The sequence below is a fragment of the Impatiens glandulifera genome, chromosome 4 (genome assembly GCF_907164915.1).
Source record: "Impatiens glandulifera chromosome 4, dImpGla2.1, whole genome shotgun sequence".
Lineage (NCBI taxonomy): Eukaryota > Viridiplantae > Streptophyta > Magnoliopsida > Ericales > Balsaminaceae > Impatiens > Impatiens glandulifera.
Window position 1 is genome coordinate 51,766,286 of NC_061865.1, and position 21,316 is coordinate 51,787,601.

Below are 21,316 nucleotides of genomic sequence, written 5' to 3' on the forward strand. Positions count from 1 at the left end.
AGCTAGTCGAGTGATGTTTATTTAGTTATTTCAAATATTTTTTAACTTTTATCTTTTTATTTGTATTGACGTGACATGTTTTAATTTTGCGGCAACAAAATGACCCATTTTTATTTTTTGTCTCAGGTTCGATATCGAACGAACAAAGGACGACCTATCAATGATCTGTGTGGGTGAAACTAAATGGAGGTCCGAACCATTGCGACCTATCCATGATCAGGGTGGGTGAAACTAAATGGAGGTCCAAACCATTCCGAAAACCTTACCCTTTTTTCCATTCCCAACCTAGAATCTAGAATAGTTTGATGTTTTTGCTAAAATTCATTGTACTCAGTTCGTTATAATTGAATAATAGGAATGTTTGTAAATTTGGGGGGAGAGGGTTTAATCTGAATAGGATAGAAACTCTTATTTTTTTCATATTTTTAATCTATATACCCCTTTTAATTTATAGACACCACAAATTAATTTAAAAAAAAATAAAAATGCATGTCACAATAAATAATCAATTTGAATTAAACTTTCAAATTTTGATATTTAAATTTGCAATTTTTATTAAATAACACTTCAATTTCGAATGTATAGATAATTTTTTAATCTTGACCCTAAAAATAGCCTTAACCCAAATCACTATTTTAAAATATTCTTACGAAATTACTCATGTCTCACGCAAAGGGTAGGATCGTCACGTAAAAGTTAGGATCATCACGCGAAGGACATGATCGTTACGTAAAAGACATGATCGTCACGCGAAAGACACGATCACTTTGGACTTTTCACATGCCCTCTCTTCGCATGACGATCCTCCGTTTGCGTTACGCAAATGAGTATTTAATTAATGCGATGATCACGAGCGCATTTAACCCCCATTTTAGGGTCATTTCGTGAAATTTCCCCATATTACAAATTCAAATAACAATTAAATCTAAATATATATATATATATATATATATATATATATATATATATATATATATAAATAAATAAGTAATAGATATTTTATACTAAATATGTAAATTAAAATATTTCTTTTCACACTCAATTATTTAAATTCTTTCACATTAATTATCATTCTAATTTCACTTCTTCAACCAATGTTTTTATCATAAATAAAACATAGATCCTATTTTAAAATATATTTTAATTATAAATATATTTATTCATAAAAATGAATATAAATATCTATGGACAAAAGTACCCTGGAATTTATCCATTAAAATAACTAAACAGTTAAAGGGTATAACTATACTTTCAATCTCCTCCCTATCACTTCTCCCAAGACTAACTAACTGGTAGTTACATTTTTTCTTATTTTGTTTGGCGCTATATAAAAGTAGTTACATATATTCTCTTCATTTTTCAATTACGAAAATACCCTCCTTCACTTTCTACAACCGTCTCTTCACTTCACCTTGACTCTCTCTCTACTGTGTTCTCTCTCTCTCTCTCCTTCTCTGTCTACTGATCTCCTCTCCTCTAATGGCCACAACTCAAAGTCAAGAGAGAAAGCTCTTTCCATTTCACACCTTCGCCAGTTCCAGTTCTATCGTCGTTTTCCGCGGCCTTTTCCAAAACAACATTCGTCGTCTTCTTCAAGAATACGGCGAAATTGAAGATCACGGCACCGGAATGCTGACCTGGTCTATCTATCTCGTCGTTGGTCCAGATAAACTCGTTTTACCACTTTACATCGTCGAGGAAAATGTTGAACATTCTCATCATCCTTTCTGCAACCATTGCGAATCCATAGGTAGGTATATACTATTATAATCGATTCGATTCATCTTCGTAGATTCATGTTTATGACCAAATTGTTGTTCTCAAGGTTGGGGACACCATTTTGTATCGAAACGGAGGTATCATATGATAATACCAGCGGTAGACGAGTTGAAAAACTCTTTCCAGTTCCAATTCCATTTCCTTCATCTCGGCAATCATTTATTACATGCTTTGATTCATTGCAATGGATTCGGACATCTTCTATCTATCAATCGAATCCAATGCGGATCAACTTTCCTTGGAGAAACTGATTTCATGAATCTTTGGGATCGTATCTGCACAGTTCTTCGAATCAGGTATGAATTTCTCATTTCTCTTCCAACATTGGTTTGAAATTCAACTGTTTCATCTCTTCATCTTCTTCTTCATTCTTTAACAGGAAAATCTCAGTGAGTGATAATCTGAAAAGAGGAACTATAGAACTGAGATTGTTACAGAACGCAGCACAAGGACGTTCTTGGTTTGAAACTTGGGGATATAAATTCTCAAATGGAAGCTTTGATGTTACCGAAGATGATTACAATATGGCTGTTCATATTCTCACCACTCTTGACCTTGATAAAATCACCTATGATTTTCGAAACTCCAAATTAGGTTTAAGGTTAGTGAAGATTATTCAAAACTACAGAGGATTAAGCAAGATCCAATTGATTACAATCGGAGATCTCTTGCAATTCATGCTCGGTCTCGATTCTATAGATAGGAAGAACAAAAAGAAGAGTACAGATTCTGCGGTAAGTCTGGAATCATTTGTATCTTCATTAGCCAACATTGATTGTAGATGGTCAGAGAAGAGATTAGAGTATGTAATGAAGGTAATATCGAATCAATTGAAGAGTAAAAGAGGAAATGAAAACGTTGAATATGTAATGTCGAGGAAAGAACTACGAGATGCAGCTAGACAATACATTGGAGATACAGGGTTGATTGATTTTCTTCTTAAATCTATCAATTGTGTAAGATTGGGAGATCATGTGATTCGTCGAACTATAAATCCATCGACGAAACTTGTTGAATTCTCCATAAAAGAATCATCTGAATTTGTTTTTTCTCAACTTGTTCATGATTCGAGATGGCCTAAGAAGAGATTGGAGTATGCTACAGAGGTAATCATGAACATACTTAAGGAGAAGAAGAGCATGCAAAGACAAGAACTGAGGGATGCAGCTAGGGTTTATGTTGGAGATACAGGTTTGATTGATTATGTGTTGAAATCAATTGATGGGTTTGTATTTGATCATCAGATTGTTTCTAGATCAAGAAATTCATCAACTAAGATGATAGAGTTCGCCATTATTGATCATAACTCTTCGTCATTGTTGCCTGGTATGGAAATATATAACGATGTACTGTTTATATACGAGAACGTTCTAATGGATTACCCCGAGTCAGAATCAGACTCAGTTGTGAGTTTAGCATCACGAGTTGTGTTATACAGTAAGAACTTTGTGAAGGAAGAATGGGAAGTGGTTGAGGAAAACGACAATGATGAGTCGTTAATGACATTGACGTGCCGAGTTTTACCGAGTTTTGACGAGTTAGAGACTGAGTTAAAGCGTCCATTGCCGCCGGGGGAATTGGTTAGGGTTCCGGCGGAGATAACTATTGGGGAATTGAAAGTGGTGGCCCAAGATGTATTTAGAGATACTTATTGTTTGATGGACAAGTTTGAAGTTAAGCAAATTGGAGGGCTTAAAGGGATGGAAGATGATACGGTGCTATCGTGCGCGGTTGAGCCAGGTGCGCATGTTTGGGTTAGAGGGTGTGGGTTGGACTTGTGTACTCCGTTGAGATATCAGAGTGGATGAAGATTAGCCAGCAAGTGATCCATCATATAAATTTATATTTTATAGCAGTTGGTTAAAAAGAAACTTAATTTGAAGTATGTATTATGAGTTAATCATAATATAAATCAAAATGATTATTGAAATTTTGTGTTATGCATATAATTTTTGCCTTAGTACTACTTAGTAGAAAGAATGGTAGATATTATTAATTTTGCTTATTTTTGTAAGTTGCATTATTGCTATTAGTTTTGATATATACTTTATTAATGATTCTCAAAGGTGGGATAGATAGATAGATAGATAAATGAATGAATAAGGTGCAAAGGAAACTGTTGACAGCAGAATTGTTTGGTTATAAAAGAATAATTATTTTGATTCTTTGAATTATGGTAAGTTTACAAATTATTTTGATAATTGTAAGTTTTATATTGATAATTGTAAGTTTAACCTCAATTTAAAAATAGTAAGTTTTTCATGCATATTATACCAAAAAAAAAATTCTATAAATTTTTATTTTAGAAAGATATTATCCTTCTTATAATAGTTTCTTACTTCAATTTAAGATAATTTTTAGTGGAATTATGCATATTAAATAACTAAAATTCAGCTTATAAGTTATTAAACTTATTAACAAATTCAAATCAGTCATATTCCAAAAAACAAAAAGTGGGTATACATTAATACTGAGTCGATATTAAACAAGAGGCGGCGGGGGCTGTGTTGTTATGTGTGTTTAAATAAAATTATTATTTGAGATCTTCAACATTACTAATTACCTAACCAGCTTGTAAATAGTCTACGGTTGGGTTGCAAATAATTTTTCAAGTTTTGACCTAGTGAATATTGATGGCTCTAGTGAATCATGTTAAAGGAACTTTTGGAATATGTTAAGGAACATTTAAAAGTCTTATACATTATCAAAAATATTGATTATATATGTTGTATAGGGCTTTTGAAATTCATCCTACAGAATTCAGGTTCTCACAACAATGATAGAGCCAATGAAAATCATGGATTCTCATTCCATTTATTTTTCCTTAAATTTGGGTTCATAAATATTTGAGTATAGGATTTCCACATGGCAGCCTTTGGATGACCACCAGTGAGGATAGTTAAAATGGTGTTAAGGAAGCAACAATATTTAGTAACAATACTGACAAAGATCAAATTTATTGTTTTGAATGCCTGAAATATCAAATATTTTCTTAAAATAAAAGTAATTGTTCGAAATTACAAATAATAGGGATGGTGGATAGTTTGTGGGGTGGGTGTCTACTATTTGCCTTGTTTTTGTCCTTTGATTGGCAGTTCTAAAACAATATTATAGTTTTAATAACTAACTAACAAGGGAGATCAATTCACCCCATTATTATTACTAATTAATAATACTGGATAAGGAAATCCAGCATCTTAACTAATTATAGATCATATGTGTAAGTTGAGTATAAAGCATGTACTACTTACTTTGATTGATCGATCCCCTTTAGTTAATACTCCTATGTGACCTTCTGGTTTATCAAGCTTCCAAGACACTGCCAACACAAACAAAATCAGTAGTAATAAGAGAATGTTTAATTTCCCTTATTCACCATTTCAATTTTACAACCACATTAAGTAGCTTACCTTTATGCATCCAGTGAGGTCATCTCCTTCCATATTGACATGAGTCTAACAAAAGAACATCAATCAGTTCATTTCTTGCTATTTATTTCCATATCAATCAATTATAATTATGGCAAAATTGATGGTACCTCTATGACGCGCTGAGAGAATGCGTCTTTATTGGCGGCCATTGAAGCAAGTATGACAAGTCCAGCTGCAACTGTTGAAGGCCAGAAAGAAAGTCGTTCATGTCCAAACAATGCAAGTACTGAAAGTCCCATCACATTTTTCTCCACCTCTTCATTTGCTTTTGCAGCTTTCAGGTAAAACCTTGTTGTATAAGTGCAACTATTTATTAGTACAAGTGAATTTTTTAATCTTAAATAATGGACACAACTTGTTACTAATGTGGCCAACTATACCATAAGAAACTGTAGATTGTAGGCAGAAAGCACTTGAAGTTGAGAACTTCCAGCACAAGCCACTCCATTGCTACTACTTCACATCTACTGAATGTACTGTGTCCAGCTCTAAATGTCTTCTGTCTGACACTGAAAAAACCACAAAAGGAAAACTTCGATATTAATTATTTGAACATACAAAGAAAGTGCTATAGAAGAAACTGAAAAGGTTCAGGTTCTTACCTATTGTAAGGTTGGTTTTCCTCTATCCTTGTGGCTAATGTCAAACAGGAAATTCCCACAATTTGAATATTTCGCTTGCTTCTGAAATACCCTTTGCTTAGGAATCGGTCAAAGAGGCTAATTGCTAAGAACATTGTCTCCTTCTGAAGCTCTTTTGCTGTTGAATGCTGTTTATGAGTTATACAATGAATCAGTGATCGGGTCAGCATACATACATGCAACTGGACATAATAAGAACTATTGATTGTATTATTCAATGAAAGAGTAATATACATTATACCAATAAAATTATCTAATCAATTAGTTTCATCCATAACAAATCAAACTGATAAAAAGTATTAAACAATAATGTGATTTGAGCATACTTTTCGAAGTTAAATAATGAAATCCCTGAAATAGAGGTGATGTCAATGTTTGAATCCTAATGCAAGTTCTTAATTAACTCCAACTCGATACATTGAAAACAGATCTTATATAACCATTCAACAAAATCTTACATGTTCATAGAAATGGAGGAGAATTTGACTTCTTATAGTCTTATAAACAAACATCTAGCATGAGTGAAATTGAAGCATTTCACCAAAAGCAGTATTAACCATAAAATACACCAAAGAAATAAACAAGCATATAATTTCAGTGAAAACTTCAAGAATGGAGTTATAATACAAGTTCAATTTGCATGTACCAAAGATTTTTTTAACAAGGGATAAAGAAACTAACCTTAACTATCCATTGTATCATTTGTGATCGTTGATCGATAATGAGTTCTTCAAAGCCAGTGGAGCGGCAGTACTCTGCAAAGTTCGGAAGAAGCTCGTATTTTCTCTCCCTGTTCCTGAATATTTGGTAACACATTCGGTCTTCTTCTTCTTCTAGGCACATCAACAACTGCATGCAGTTTGCCATAAATTAATTAACGTAATAACTCTATTAGGTAACGTAAATGTATTACGGTAATGATGACAGTTCAAGTTGATTATAGTTCTTCCAAATTCACTTATCGAAAAGGTCAGTTGGATTGACTTACTGATGGATCAATGAAATACTCTTCTTCAGAAACAGGAGAAATGAATTTAGATTGGCACGGTGAAGTTGATGTAGAGAATTGTTCGCTATACTCAAGGAAGAGTGAGAATGTTGGCGATGGACCTGAGTCGCTGAAGGATTTCTCGGAGAACTCGCTTCCAGATTCCATCCATATAGACGGACTAAAGTCTGATGAATCTAGGTCTAAACTGTTCTGTGAAATTCCTGTCCGGTGGCTAGAATATGTAGACGAATAATCAGAAATGTCTTCATCGCAACATAGATGTTCTAAACAAACGAGATCAGAGTGGTTGGCGATGAGTATTTCTCTCTGGTCCACAGTTGATTCTGAATTCGGAGCTGTAAACTTACTCTCAGCATGTTTTTCTGAAGCATCAGATAATTCAATAGTTAAAACTCGTGTTTCACCATCTGTGACTTCTTCTTCCGGCAAGATATTTCCAACGGATGAACAGATAGTTGAATCAACTCCAATATCCTTCAATTTAAATAACTTCTCACTTGATTCTAAACAATTGTTTCCAACTTCAGATACATCAGCGTTTGGATATTCAAATTCCTTAACCTCTTTACTCTTTACAGCTCCTTTAAGCTTAATTCTCTTATGATTTCTCTCCTCCGCAACTCTCGAACTCGATTCAACGCAAGAGGAGGACTCAGAGACATGGAATTCGTTTTGACAGATCACTCTCTGGATCTCTTCTCCCTTGCTGGATCTCTTCAACTTCCGCAGCAGCTCGTTTACTATCGCATCCTTGTTTACAGAGATTCCGCTAGAAGAACATGAAATCGCCGTTGTCAAGTGAGAAGAAGCAGTTGAATCCACCGCCACAACCACCGGAGGAGCCATAAGAAGACGCGCTTTCTTGTCGGAGCATTGGATCGGAGAGACTTTTGTTCGGCGTTTGCGAGGTATCCTTTTGCCAGTGAGCTGGATCGGTTGAATCTCATGCTTCATTGCGTTGTTTTTGCAAACTGTGAGCTCGAATCTAGGAATCCGATTGGATGAAGATAGTAGAAAGAAGGTGTAAGAGTTTAGTTTGAACTCTGAAATATGTGAGAGGAGTTCTGAGTGAAGCAAAGCAGTTAAGAAATGAGTGAGAGAAAACAGTTTTATCATATATTCGTAGTGGTCCCCATTTAGCGCCATTAGATTCAGTTATCATAACTGCTTTTCTTTTTACCTTGTGAACAATTTTGTATTTTATTCTCAATTTAATAAATTATTTGTATAAAATATTGTTATTTTAAATCATTTATTACCGTAAGTCAGTGTCTAGTATGGTAATAACAATTATGAGAAATTTGATGAAATGAACTTAATAATAACATCATTTTGAGAAATAACCCAGACCTAATAAAGTTTGAAAAAATATTATTTCGGACGAAAATACCTTTCGCGTCATCGCGTGATGCGAATGGATGACCTGATAATCATAGCAAAGATGACCTCGCGTGACGCGACGCACCCACGCGATGTCATTTTTACAAACATTATCAAGTTATGCTTTTTTGTCACGCGATAATGCGTCTTTAGATAGAACAAAAATGTCATTTTTGTAAACTTTATTTTTGATTATTTTTCAAAAAAGTATAATTATTATAGTCATTTCGTCAAATTTCCCAACAATTATCTATATATATTTAATTTCTTTAATATATTATAACTTTACTTTAACATGAGGTATTATAACTTAGAAAAAATTTTGTTTGATTTGAATTTATTTATTTCAGTGTATAATGGTTAAAGTTAAAATAGCTTGTATTTGTTTGAAATAAAATATATTTATTTTTCAATTATATTTATTTTTTGAATCATATAAATATTAGATATTTGCACAAGGCTTTGCCACTTTCATGCATGCTCTCTTTCTCATTTTATTTGTGTTAATTCATAGTTTATATTATCTTATAAGGAGTCTTGTTCAAAACCCTAGGCAAAATTTAATTGTTCAAGATTAGGAGTAAAGCTTATGACCATGAACAAATTGATACTGAAAACTTTCATATTGATTAATCTCGATGGTAAGAAAAGATAGCAAAAAGTTGAAAATACCTAAAAACCGTCTCTTCGATCAGCCTTCCAAACCCGACCGAGATCATAGAAAATAAACGGATTCAAACTGGTCTAGCAATTTTTCTTTATTTCTCTCGATTAGTTAGTGAATAAATCGAAAATGCAAAAAAAAAGTTTGAATACTATAGAAACATATAGCCAAATAATGAATAAAACTATCTACCCTGTCTAAAGTGAAAAATTTAGTAAAAAACAAAGAACTTTGATGTGTCACAATTTAATTTTAAAATGTTACATTTAAAATTTTAGGTACTTTTTTTGGGTTGGTATAGTTTTTTATTGTTATTTATATTATAGCTAGTGTACTTTTTGTTATACAAATTATTTTTATCATCAATTAAATTATAGTATAATTTGTATACTTAGTTTGAAATAAATATATTTATCATTATAATGATGAATTGATTATTTTTAGATCATAATCACATATATCATTCTTTAAATATTTTCATTTTTTTTTTGTTAATTATAAAAATATAGATGTTTATTCACAACTATGATATCAAAATTAATAAAGTTGGTATTTCATTTTGATTTAATTAAAAAAATTATAATAGGATTAGTAAGTGTTAAAATTATTTTATTTTTTTAAAATATTAATTAATATAATATAAATGAGAATAGTTTAAATATTGTGATTTAAATATTATTGGGAATATGACTCTTTTGGGAATATTCTCGTGGGAAATAGTGATAATAATCACGCTATGTCTATCAAGAGATGAAATTCTTCGCTGGAAGTTAGTCATAATAATGACTTCCATGGATGTCTGTCATTAGATGGAATTTACTGTGGGGAAGGGTATTAAAATTGTAGGTAAAATTTCTCTTTTAGTGTCTACCCACAACTAGGACTCTTCTGGGAGTGTGATAACAATCACGCTGAGGATGGTGATAATAATCACGATGTGTCTATGATAACAATCATTTTGAGGGAATATGTTATTACAATGACCTATTGAGAAGACATGTGATAACAATCACTCTGAAGGGACAAATGATAACAAGGGGATAAGTCATAATAATGACCTACATGAATGCCTATTATAAACTAGGACTCATTCATTGAAGAATTGTGATAAAAATCACTCTAAAGGGATATGTTATAGTAATAAGTTACATGGATGCCTATCAGAATGGGGCTTTAAGAATCATAATAATGATCTATTGTGTCTATCAAAGATGGGGCTTTAGAGAGATCTTTTATAAAATGATCTTCACAACTGATTGAAAAAACATAGTTCATGGTTTACGATATGAGCTATTCAGATTGGCAATTTATCTCTTCTGATTTTGACAAAGTGTCATTCACAACTAGGTGAAACATCAATCGTTTTGTTTTGAAGGAAGCTTTGGCTTTAATGTGACAAAATGTCCTTCACAGCTGGATTGAAACAATCGGCTCTCAAGGGACTTTATTCATTTATGTAGTATTTCAACATAACTTTTTTTCTTTTATTTTATGAAGTGACCTTAACAACTGGGTGAAACATCGACCGTTGTTTTGTCATTTTAGGGAAATGGACTGTTCCCAATTCTGTTTCAAATAATGTTTGAAAATAGAAGAAACATTAATCCTATCCACGAATCATAGTGAATTGGATTCGAAATGTGTTTGGGGTAAGATACGAGCATTTCTAAAGTCATGAGAGATTATCTTGCTTAAAGAGTCCGAGTTCATTTTATGTTAAGATATATATGATAAATCCAATCTTGTGTAGACGATTATCCAAATTCTTAACTCGTAAGGAAGGTGACCGAGACATGTGGTCTCGTTCAGTTATATTTTTGGTTAATTTTTCCATGGACCGTAATCTTTCGAAAGTTCGATTATTCCTAGTATAGTGGCAGAGAGAGTTTCAACTTTTTGGTTTAGGAATTTTCTTTTTTTTTAGCTTACGGGTATATCTGGAGGAATTAATACGTTTTGCTCTTGAGGTAGTCATCGAGTTCGAGCCAAACTAATAAATACTTAATCGAGTCGAATTCGAGCCAAACTAATAAATACTTAATCGAGTCAAGCTCGAGCTCAAATTTGCTTGAGTTTGGCTTGACTCGTTTATAGCTAGGGTCGACCTTGGGGGTAAACCAACAAACTCTCATGCTACGACAACTCACTCTTCAGTAGTTTTATTTGATTAGGAGTTTAAATATTAAAAAAAATAATTTTTTTTATCACCTTTTCAAAACTAAACCTAGGGTAAAACAAAAGGTTAACTTTTTTTTTCTACTGAGCCAACCCAAAATTCAGGATCGATTCTATTTACCGCCTAGTCAAAACAATTAATTTGTTGAAATTCGATAATTAAAATAATGACATATATATTATTTATTTATTTATTTATAAATTTCACACAAATAATAAGTTACTTATTTCAAACATTATTAAGAGACATTCTTGGTATGATTTTAACAATTAAAAAACTAAAATTAAAAAACTAAAATGGTTGAACGTAGAGTTGTAATGCTAGTTTTTCTTTATTAAAAAAAAATTTCTAAAATGATGTAATTTAAAAGAAAATATCTAAAGTCAACTTTAATTCAACATAAATTAATATCTAAATTAAAAATTAATTGTCCATTAATTAAAAAAAAAAAAAAGTTACAAATACTAACTATCTAGCATTTACAAATGTAATATAAATATAAAATAATTTCATTAAAGTTTAATCATTCTCTTATTCTCTTAACTGCCAGTTCTTGGCATTTCGCGGTGGTAAACTTCGCCATTCATAGCGTTGGGGTTTCATTCAATCGATACTTGCTGGTTCAGATTCTGATTCTCATCCATGGAAGTATGTTATCCTCCTGCAAGTAACCTACCAGATCATCCTACTTACTCCCATTCGTATGTTCTGTTTAAGCTCTAGATTTAGGGTTGGACGCAACTGAAATCGACGTTTCTCATCCCCGATCTCTTTCTTTCTCATCGACCGCTATTCCTTCGTCTTCGAATCTTCTTCGAATCGTCTTCGAAGGTGTATGATTTGTTAATTAAGATGCGGTTGTCATCGGCTGCTACTGTCACTGAATCCATACAAATATGTATGTTTGACTTGACAAGGGGAGAATATGAAGGAAAAGAATTGGATAAGATATTCTTCTTCTTTCCTTCTGATTTACCTATTTCAACTCAACTTTCTGTCGTAGGGCTTAGTGAAGGACTTGTCACTTTTACCAGGTTAGTCCAGTATGTTTTAGCTTGAATCAATTATAAGTTCTTCCAATATTTGATCATAAAGTGGACTAGTTCAACCTGAATAAGCATCGACTAGAGCTTAGATATCAAGCTTTTGTGTTGATTTGTATTCATTGTTCATATGAAGCCCTTGGTAACATATTAACTGCCATTTTCGCAGAATTTTCTCACCGGAGGCAGTCGCTTGGCGACGTCGTAGAAGCAGAATTGCAGAATTGAATTCTCGTGTATTTTATGAGGCAGAACCAGATATCTGGATGGTGATGGTATATTGCTTTTTCCTTTTGAATTATGTGGCAGTTATTAATGCAGTTATTAATGCAGTTATTAGATGCATAATTAACTTTTTATGTTAGTCATATATGACCATATTCAATAAATTAAGTAACTCATGATGCATTTACCACACATCTGTTACTCTTTGAATAGTTTTGGTTCAATTTTCTATCCTTGAATATTATTTGACCATATATTTGAGGTATTTCATTCTCTCATTTTCTTAACTGCTTTGCTTCACTCAGTCAGAACTCCTCTTACATATTTCACAGTTCAAACTAAACTCTTACACCTTCTTTCTACTATCTTCATCCAATCGAATTCCTAGATTCGAGCTCACAATTTGCAAAAACAACGTAATGAAGCACGAGATTCAACCGATCCAGCTCACTGGCAAAAGGATACCTCGCAAACGCCGAACAAAAGTCTCTCCGATCCAATGCTCCGACAAGAAAGCGCGTCTTCTTATGGCTCCTCCGGTGGTGGTGGCGGTGGATTCAACTGCTTCTTCTCACTTGACAACGGAGATTTCATGTTCTTCTAGCGGAATCTCTGTAAACAAGGATGTGAAGATAAATGAAGATGCGAGAGAAAACGAGCTGCTGCGCAAGTCAAAGAGATCCAGTAAGGGAGAAGAGATCCAAGTCTCGGAATCCTCTTGCGTTGAATCGAGTTCGAGAGTTGCGGAGGAGAGAAATCATAAGAGAATTAAGCTTAAAGGAGCTGTAAAGAGTAAGGAGGTTAAGGAATTTGAATATCCAAACGGTGATGGATCTGAAATTGGAAACAATTGTTTAGAATCAAGTGAGAAGTTATTTAAATTGAAGGATATAGGAGTTGATTCAACTATCTGTTCATCCGTCGGAAATATCATGCCGGAAGAAGAAGTCACAGATGGTGAAACACGAGTTTTAACTATTGAAAACTCTGATGCTTCAGAAAAACATGCTGAGAGCAAGTTTACAGATCCGAATTCAGAATCAACTGTAGACCAGAGAGAAATACTCATCTTCAACCACTCTGATCTAGTTTGTCTAGAGAATCTATGTTGCGATGAAGACATTTCTGATTATTCATCTTCATATTCTAGCCACCGGACAGGAATTTCACAGAACAGTTTAGACCTAGATTCATCAACCTTTAGTCCGTCTATATGGATGGAATCTGGAAGCAAGTTCTCCGAGAAATCCTTCATCGACTCAGGTCCATCACCAACATTCTCACTCTTCCTTGAGTATAGTCAACAATTCTCTACATCAACTTCACCTTGCCAATCTAAATTCATTTCTCCTGTTTCTGAAGAAGAGTATTTCATTGATCCATCAGTAAGTCAATCCAACTGACCTTTTCATTAAGTGAATTTGGAAGAACTATAATCAACTTTAACTTCCATTACCTTAATACATTTACGTCAATTAATTTATGGCAAACTGCATGCAGTTGTTGATGTGCCTAGAAGAAGAAGAAGACAGAACGTGTTACCAGATATTCAGGAACAGGGAGAGAAAATACGATCTTCTTCCGAACTTTGCAGAGTACTGCCGCTCCACTGGATTTGAAGAACTCATTATCGATCAACGGTCACAAATGATACAGTGGATAGTTAAGGTTAGTTTCTAATATTGCTTTTGATAATCCACTTCAATTTCAGTAAGATTTTGTTGATAAGATCTGTTTTCATTATATCAAGTTAGAGTTCATTAAGAACTTGCATTAGGATTCAATCATTGATAGCACCTCTATTTCAGGGATTTCATTATTTAACTTCGAAAAGTATGCTCAAATCGCATTATTGTTATATACTTTTTTATCAGTTTGATTTGCGGGATGATTTGTTATGGATGAAACTTAATTGATTAGATAATTTTATTGGTATAATGTATAATATTCTTTCATTGAAATAGCATAATAAAATGTCCAGTTGCATATATGTATGCTGACCCCATCATTGATTCATTGTATGATTCAAAAACAGCATTCAACAGCAAAAGAACTTCAGAAGGAAACAATGTTCTTAGCAATTAGCCTCTTTGACCGATTCCTAAGCAAAGGGTATTTCAGAAGCAAGCGGAACATTCAAATTGTGGGAATTTCCTGTTTGACATTAGCCACAAGGATAGAGGAAAACCAACCTTACAATAGGTAAGAACCTGAACCTTTTCAGTTTCTCCTATAGCACTTTCATTGTATGTTCAAATAATTAATATCAAAGTTTTCCTTTTGTGGCTTTTCCAGTTTCAGACAGAAGACATTTAGAGCTGGACACAGTACATTCAGTAGATGTGAAGTAGTAGCAATGGAGTGGCTTGTGCTGGAAGTTCTCAACTTCAATTGCTATCTGCCTACAATCTACAGTTTCTTATGGTATAGTTTTCCATATTAGTAACAAGTTGTGTCCATTATTTAAGATTAAAAAATGCACTTGTACTAATTAATAGTTGCAATTATACAACAAGGTTTTACCTGAAAGCTGCAAAAGCAAATGAAGAGGTGGAGAAAAATGTGATGGGACTTTCTGTACTTGCATTGTTAGGACATGAACGACTTTCTTTCTGGCCTTCAACAGTTGCAGCTGGACTTGTCATACTTGCTTCAATGGCCGCCAATAAAGACGCATTCTCTCAGCGCGTCATAGAGGTACCATCAATTTTTCCATAATTATAATTGATTGATATGGAAATAAATAGCAAGAAATGAACTGATGGATGCTCTTTTGTTAGACTCATGTCAATACGGAAGGAGATGACCTCACTGGATGCATAAAGGTAAGCTACTTAATTTGGTTGTAAAATTGAAATGGTGAATAAGGGAAATTAAACATTCTCTTATTACTACTGATTTTGTTTGTGTTGGCAGTGTCTTGGAAGCTTGATAAACCAGAAGGTCACATAGGAGTACTCACTAAAGGGGATCGATTAATCAAAGTAAAGGGGAAATCGACGATCGAAATGGAACTAGCGAAGGTGTGAAATGGAAAAAGATTTCTCTCTTGTCTTTGAGTTGTGGCCATTAGAGAGGAGATCAGTAGACAGTGAAGTGAAGAGACGGTTGTAGAAAGTGGAGGGGGGTATTTTCGTTGTTGAAGAATGAAGAGTATGTAACTACTTTTATATAGCGCCAAAAAAATAATAAAAAAATGAAACTACCAGTGCTAGTTAGTTAGTTAGTCTTGGGGTAAGTGATAGGAAGGAAATAGAAAGTATAGTTATACCCTTCAACTGTTTAGTCATTTTATTGTATAAACCCCAGGGTACTTTCGTCCATAGATATGCATAGTTTATATTTATAATTTATATTAATTTTCTGAACAAATATATTCTTTATGATATTATTTCATTTAAATAAAACATATATATATATATATATATATATTTTTTTTTTTTTTTTTTTTTTTTTTTGTAGAAGATGATCTATGTTTTATTTATGATAAATGATTGGTTCAAAGGAGTGAAATCAAAATGATAATTAATGTATGAAAGAATTTAATAACTTAGCCTAGAAAGATATATATTTCAATTTACATACTAATTTAATAACTGATGCAACCTTAATCAGAAATATTATCGATTTATTTCTTCAACTTCTTCCCTTCTTGGTGAGTTTGTTCAGGAAAAGGACACTTGAGATCGTAACGCCATGTATAGAGTTCGAGTGTTGAGACAAATCACTACCAGAGTTACACAAGGGACTCTAAACAGGTACGCCTCCTTCGGTTGGTCGATTTGCATTCTTCTTGGCTATCATTTTGTTTTTCTTTGTTTCATTTCCCTTTATGGGTTAATCCAATATCATTTGATAACGCTGTGAGCATGATAGATTAAGAAATGAATCATATGTCTTCATTCTTTTTCCTTGTTATCGATCATAATCCCATCTAAATCGATACACTTTCTTTGGAGATCATGTTTCTAGTTGAATCATTGATTTCACAGCTTCTGTTGTATACATTATCTTCTGCATCGAGTAGTTCAAGTAATTTGGTGAGGTTTCCAATATAATTAGGTAACTTACTTGAGTTTGAATCCATCAGGTTCATTTTCTGTAGAGAGCTATTATTAAGAAATTCAAGTAATGACCTTTGAAACATGTAATTTTTTAAGCTGAAATTTTTTATCGGGTAATGTTCCATACAAATTACTATACTGTTTTTTTATAGGCTTTGCATTTATGTTTCATTGTTATCTTTGTTTTGTTTCTTTCATAGCAAACAAATTAAATGGTTTTGTTATTATAGAAATCATCCTTTTATTTCTAGTTTATTTATTTCCTACATGGGATAAGTTATGTTTTTGTTCCACCATTGATATACAGGGTGTTTGGGAGTTTAAAGCATCTTGGAATTGAAATCCATCACTTTCAGATTCAGATTTTGTAGAGAGCTATTATTGGGAAATTCAAGTTATGATCCTTGAAGCATGTAATTTTTCAATGCTGAAATTTTTTAGTTGGTAAACTAGCCTCAGAACTGTTAATTTTTTTAAATTTATAATGAAATCCAGAATGGAGATGATAGGTTTTTCATAAAGAAATTTAGATGGTAGACGAAGTGAGTGTAGCTTGTGTTTTAATTTGGGTAGTGTGATTTGTTTGATTTGGGGTTATTTGAATAACTAGGTATTATTTTCAAATAATTTTGTTTGATGTAACTAATTGATTGTAGCTTAGATTTTGAACTAATTAGTCATGAAGAGTTGAAATCTATTTGAATATTATTATCTTAGATATCTGAATATTATGTTTGCAAGTGTTCTCTCAAATGATGATGTTCAAATTATTATTTTTAATATTGTCTTTTTTTCTTTGTGTGATATACTAAAATTTTTCAAGATATTAATCTTTGAAAAGTGCAAAGTGTGACAATTTTGAGATTTTATTACTTTGATAAATAATATGTTACAAATAGATGAGTCAACAGAGATGAGGGAGATGACGAGTAATAATGCAAAGGTCGGATGTGTGGATGCATTTTGAAATGTTTGAAAATAATGAAGGAAATCCGATAGTTAGGTACATACATTGTAAGAATTTGTATATTGTACCATCGAGATATGGAACAAACACCTTGAAACAACATTTAAATAGTTGTCAAGCAAATCATTCTTGAAACAACATTTAAATAGTTGTCAAGCAAATCATTCGAGAGAGAAAGGTCTAGACACAAGAAAAATAAGCTCTCTTTCGGTATGGAAATTCGACCAAGATAATGTTCGTAAAAGTTTGGCATGTATGCTCATAATAAATGAGCTTCCTTTTTCCTTTGTGGATGGTGAAGTATTTAAGTATTTCATGTCATCTGCTTGTCCTAAGTTTTACATTCCATCTAGATGGACAATAACTAAGGATTGCTATGATTTATATATGAGTGCGAAATTAAAACTCATGACTTATTTTAAGAATAGTGATTAAATGATTTTTGTTACCATAAACACTTGAATTTCGGTTCAAAGAGTAAATTATTTGTGTCTCATTGGTCATTTTGTTGATAGTGATTGGACATAAATAAAAGAATATTATGCTTCTGTCCAATTTCAAGTCACTTAGGCAAATTCATTAGAAAAAATTCATTGATGGAGGCAACGAAAGACTAAATTTTGTAGCTAAAAAATAATACTTTATCTCTGATACCATTTTAGAATATTGAAAAATTATTATATTGAATGATATATTTAAAGTTACATAACCTCTAATATATATACATTAGATTAAACTTATAACAAAATATAATAATGTAATATTGATATTGTAACCCTCAATATATTGTCCTTTTCGCAACTTAGCACGTGTCATGGACACATGACAATAAGAGGGAATCGAGGCTCGAGGTTTAATGCGTTTCAACTTTCGTTTGCGTGTCAAACATCTTTTAAAATAAAACATTATTTTAAAAAAAATTAAAATAATACTTAGGAGCCTTAGAAATTATTTATATAAAAATAATTAATTTTTATTCAAATTTTAATAATTTGAGGCCAAATAACAATTTAACAAAAACCCGAATTAAATTAATTGAATATAACTAATTTAAAAGATTATTTATTTGTATATAGAGTCGCCAAATGATTTTAGAAAAATTAATAAAATGGTACATTTACAAACGTACCTTACTAGAGTTTCTATAAGAGGTTCGTATTTTGGTTATGCTCGGCAAAGGGTTTTCGCGTCCGTTAAATAACGGTTTTATTTTTAAAATAAACAAAGTCTAGCTATTTCAAAAATTTATTTATAACATTTATTTTCTTTAATTAGTAGTCGGGGGTTCTGAAAAATATCAGAAAAGTGTTAAAATTTAAAAATAAATTCCAAACGGGTCGGTAAGGGTACCCCGGTCTATGCCCCGTTCCATAACTTAACACTTGTCAAGAGGCACGTGACAATATGAAGGGACTACCGTGAGGAAGCTCGATGTTCGATGCGTTTCAACATTGGTTTGCATGTTAGACATCTTTTAAAATGAAACATTTAGTTTTTAAAAGATTTTGAAAATATCTAGAGCGGTAAGAAATTAATTCTGTAAAAATAATTATTTCTTTGTTCAAATTTTAATAATCTGGGAGGTTAAATAACAATTTAAGCTGAGTCCTATTTAAATTAATTAAACACAATCAATTTAAAGATTATTTATTTGAAAATTAGAGTGCCCAAAAGATTTTATGAAAATTAATAAAATGATACGTGTACAAACATATTTATACTAGAGTTTTTGAAAAAATGTGGTCCGTTGTCTGTTTACGCTCGAAAAAGGGCTTTCGCGCTATGTCCTCTACGTCCGCCTAAGGACGATTTTCAAAATTATTCTAAAATAAACAAAGTCTGATTTTCATAAATTTAATTATAACATTCTTTATCTTTAATTAGTAGTTCATGAGTCATAAATGAGGATAGACTTTAAATAATTGTACAAAATTATTTAAAGAAGGGGTGTGTACCTGTTGCGTCGATGTTCATATTTAACAAAAATCTCGAGAATACCATTTTTAGAAAATGGGGTTTGGTTCCAAAAATAGTTTTGGATTTTTGAAAGTTGGAACCAAACTAGTCTAAGGATTCAAGTTCTAGGCTTGGGTCCGATTTTGTCAATCTGGGCTCAATAGGATTTGGGAGGTTCGGTCCTGAGTGAGTGAGGGTTCAAACTTAGGTCTAGAGTTAGGGATAGGTGTACCAGTCCTAGGTTAAGTGGGAGTTCGGTCCTAGGTGAGGGCTATGGTGTGGTTTCGTCGGTCTTAGGCTTAAGTAAGGCTAGGTTTAATCATCGGTCCTAGGCTAGGCTAGGGTTCGGTTGCATCGGTCCTAAGCTTAAGTGGGGGCTAGGTCCTAATCATCGGTCCTAGGCTAGGCTAGGGTTCGGTTGCGTCGGTCCTAGATTAAGAGTCAATGTTAGGTTTACCGGTCCTAGGTTAAGTGTTTAGATTAGATTCACCAGTCCTAAGTTAAGTGTCTAGGTTGGTTTCACCGGTCCTAACTCCACGGTCCTAAGTGAATTCCGCGGGTCCTAGATGAATTTCGTCGGTTTTGGGTGAATTTTGTCGGTCATAGGTTAGTTTCCTCGCTCCTAGGCTAAAACCCTATGACTGGGTGTTCTTGTTTTGGTCCAAATTTTAGAAGCCTATAACTTTTGATTGGACGATGAAATCAAAATCTGTAAGCCACAGTAGGTTCATATGATTATGAAAAACAAAAACCCTAATATAAATCACGATTTTGAAGCCCTACAAGGATCAATTTCAAATAGTCATTTATAGGTCAAATTTTAGGATCTTTTAAATTAGAACATTTCAATGTCTGATTTTTGTTCAATTAGTTTTGAAATGATGAATATAGTTAATCTAAACTAAAATAAGAACATCATAGCATCATTCAAACATTTTTTTAAGATTGAATCAAAATCCAAAATATTTTAAAAACAAGATTTGATCAAATTGATGAATCAGTCAATTGGGATTCATCCAACATGTTAACAAACATTTTTTACAACTAATTGAATCAATAAATCCAGATTAGGAGCAAGACCACGAAATTTTAAAAATTTAATTTTTGAACTTTATTTTTAAAATTTCAGTTTGATCAATCATGATCAAAACGTGATTACAGTTACTTGGAAATCATTCAAATATGTATAGCAACTATCTAGATAAAAAAAAATTCAGGTTTAAACTAAGAACACAAACATTTAAAAAATTAGTTTTCAAACCAAATTTTACAAAATTTTGTTTCAGGTTGAATTGATCGATTCTTTTTTACTAGAAAGCTCATACATGATTCATATAATGATTCTCAACAAAGAAATTACACAATCAAACATAAGAACACGACCAAATTGATCAAACAATAAAATTTGAAAAAATTCAAAAATTTTAATCACAAATCGTGATACAAACGATATGGATGCATACCAACAGTAGGAAAACACTCCTAGGGTGTGTCAACAGGTATTCAAGAGCCTGGATTGAAGTTTGGATCATTGGAACGGGTTTTGAAAAAAATTAGTTCGCCGGAATCTTTAAGGTTTGATTTCAGACGATGAAATCCGGTGATTGAGGGGTGATTGTATGATGATTTGGTAGTGGAAGGGTAGGAGGGTATTTATAGGGTATATATGTTGGTTGAGGAGGGATAATTTGAGTCAATTTTACCCTCCGGTAATCTTATCTTTAACCTTATCTCTGGCAGCTGGCAGCCTTATCCAGTGCAGGATGAGGCTTCTAAATAAGGGGGAAAACGTAGACGCTGACGAGAGGGTCATGTGGCCGAAAAACTCAAGAAATTTGATCGCCTGTGAAGGAAACTAGAGCTTCTGGAAGGTTGGACAATAACGAGGTCGCGATTCCAATGAAGAAGACGAAGGAAACGACGTTGTTTGGGTAATGGGACACCGAGTTTCGTCTGGTTCCGTCCGCGGTCAGCCTAT

General features: G+C 32.8%; 3 protein-coding genes across 4 annotated transcripts; 2 read left to right on the top strand and 1 right to left on the bottom strand.

The window, feature by feature from the left end:
- The first annotated feature begins 1,479 nt into the window (after positions 1-1,479).
- Positions 1,480-3,587, top strand: LOC124935354 (PHD finger protein MALE MEIOCYTE DEATH 1-like). Its single transcript, XM_047475790.1, has 3 exons — positions 1,480-1,750; positions 1,826-2,075; positions 2,159-3,587. The coding sequence occupies exons 1-3, from the start codon at positions 1,480-1,482 to the stop codon at positions 3,585-3,587; spliced, it is 1,950 nt and encodes a 649-aa protein (XP_047331746.1).
- A 1,283-nt stretch (positions 3,588-4,870) lies between these two features.
- LOC124936710 (cyclin-SDS) lies at positions 4,871-7,922 on the bottom strand. Its single transcript, XM_047477229.1, has 7 exons — positions 6,840-7,922; positions 6,533-6,700; positions 5,813-5,979; positions 5,591-5,719; positions 5,318-5,498; positions 5,190-5,234; positions 4,871-5,098 (listed from the first exon to the last, which is right to left on the bottom strand). Exons 1-7 carry the CDS (start codon positions 7,815-7,817, stop codon positions 5,063-5,065), a joined length of 1,704 nt encoding a protein of 567 aa, XP_047333185.1. The 5' UTR covers positions 7,818-7,922; the 3' UTR covers positions 4,871-5,062.
- Positions 7,923-11,651: 3,729 nt separating this feature from the next.
- Positions 11,652-17,059, top strand: LOC124936448 (cyclin-SDS-like). 2 transcript variants are annotated; one of them, XR_007099127.1, is made up of 11 exons: positions 11,652-12,117; positions 12,296-12,401; positions 12,740-13,736; positions 13,852-14,019; positions 14,387-14,553; positions 14,647-14,775; positions 14,868-15,048; positions 15,132-15,176; positions 15,268-15,504; positions 16,021-16,109; positions 16,723-17,059. XR_007099127.1 is itself a non-coding variant. In XM_047476945.1 (9 exons), exons 3-9 carry the CDS (start codon positions 12,771-12,773, stop codon positions 15,301-15,303), a joined length of 1,692 nt encoding a protein of 563 aa, XP_047332901.1. In that variant the 5' UTR covers positions 11,652-12,117; positions 12,296-12,401; positions 12,740-12,770; the 3' UTR covers positions 15,304-15,714. The 2 variants fall into 2 exon arrangements, 1 of the variants encoding a protein (XP_047332901.1); XM_047476945.1 differs by lacking the exons at positions 16,021-16,109; positions 16,723-17,059 and having other exon boundaries at positions 15,268-15,714.
- The last annotated feature ends 4,257 nt before the right edge of the window (positions 17,060-21,316 follow it).

Excerpts from the sequence above, each read along its gene's own strand:
- LOC124935354 (XM_047475790.1), top strand. The coding sequence starts at position 1,480 with ATGGCCACAACTCAAAGTCAAGAGAGAAAGCTCTTTCCATTTCACACC. Across the intron at positions 1,751-1,825 it reads CAACCATTGCGAATCCATAG|GTTGGGGACACCATTTTGTA; the intron begins GTAGGTATATAC and ends GTTGTTCTCAAG. Across the intron at positions 2,076-2,158 it reads TGCACAGTTCTTCGAATCAG|GAAAATCTCAGTGAGTGATA; the intron begins GTATGAATTTCT and ends ATTCTTTAACAG.
- LOC124936710 (XM_047477229.1), bottom strand. The coding sequence starts at position 7,817 with ATGAAGCATGAGATTCAACCGATCCAGCTCACTGGCAAAAGGATACCT. Across the intron at positions 6,701-6,839 it reads AGTATTTCATTGATCCATCA|TTGTTGATGTGCCTAGAAGA; the intron begins GTAAGTCAATCC and ends AACTGCATGCAG. Across the intron at positions 5,235-5,317 it reads TCTCTCAGCGCGTCATAGAG|ACTCATGTCAATATGGAAGG; the intron begins GTACCATCAATT and ends TTCTTTTGTTAG.
- LOC124936448 (XM_047476945.1), top strand. The coding sequence starts at position 12,771 with ATGAAGCACGAGATTCAACCGATCCAGCTCACTGGCAAAAGGATACCT. Across the intron at positions 14,554-14,646 it reads GAAAACCAACCTTACAATAG|TTTCAGACAGAAGACATTTA; the intron begins GTAAGAACCTGA and ends TGGCTTTTCCAG. Across the intron at positions 15,049-15,131 it reads TCTCTCAGCGCGTCATAGAG|ACTCATGTCAATACGGAAGG; the intron begins GTACCATCAATT and ends CTCTTTTGTTAG.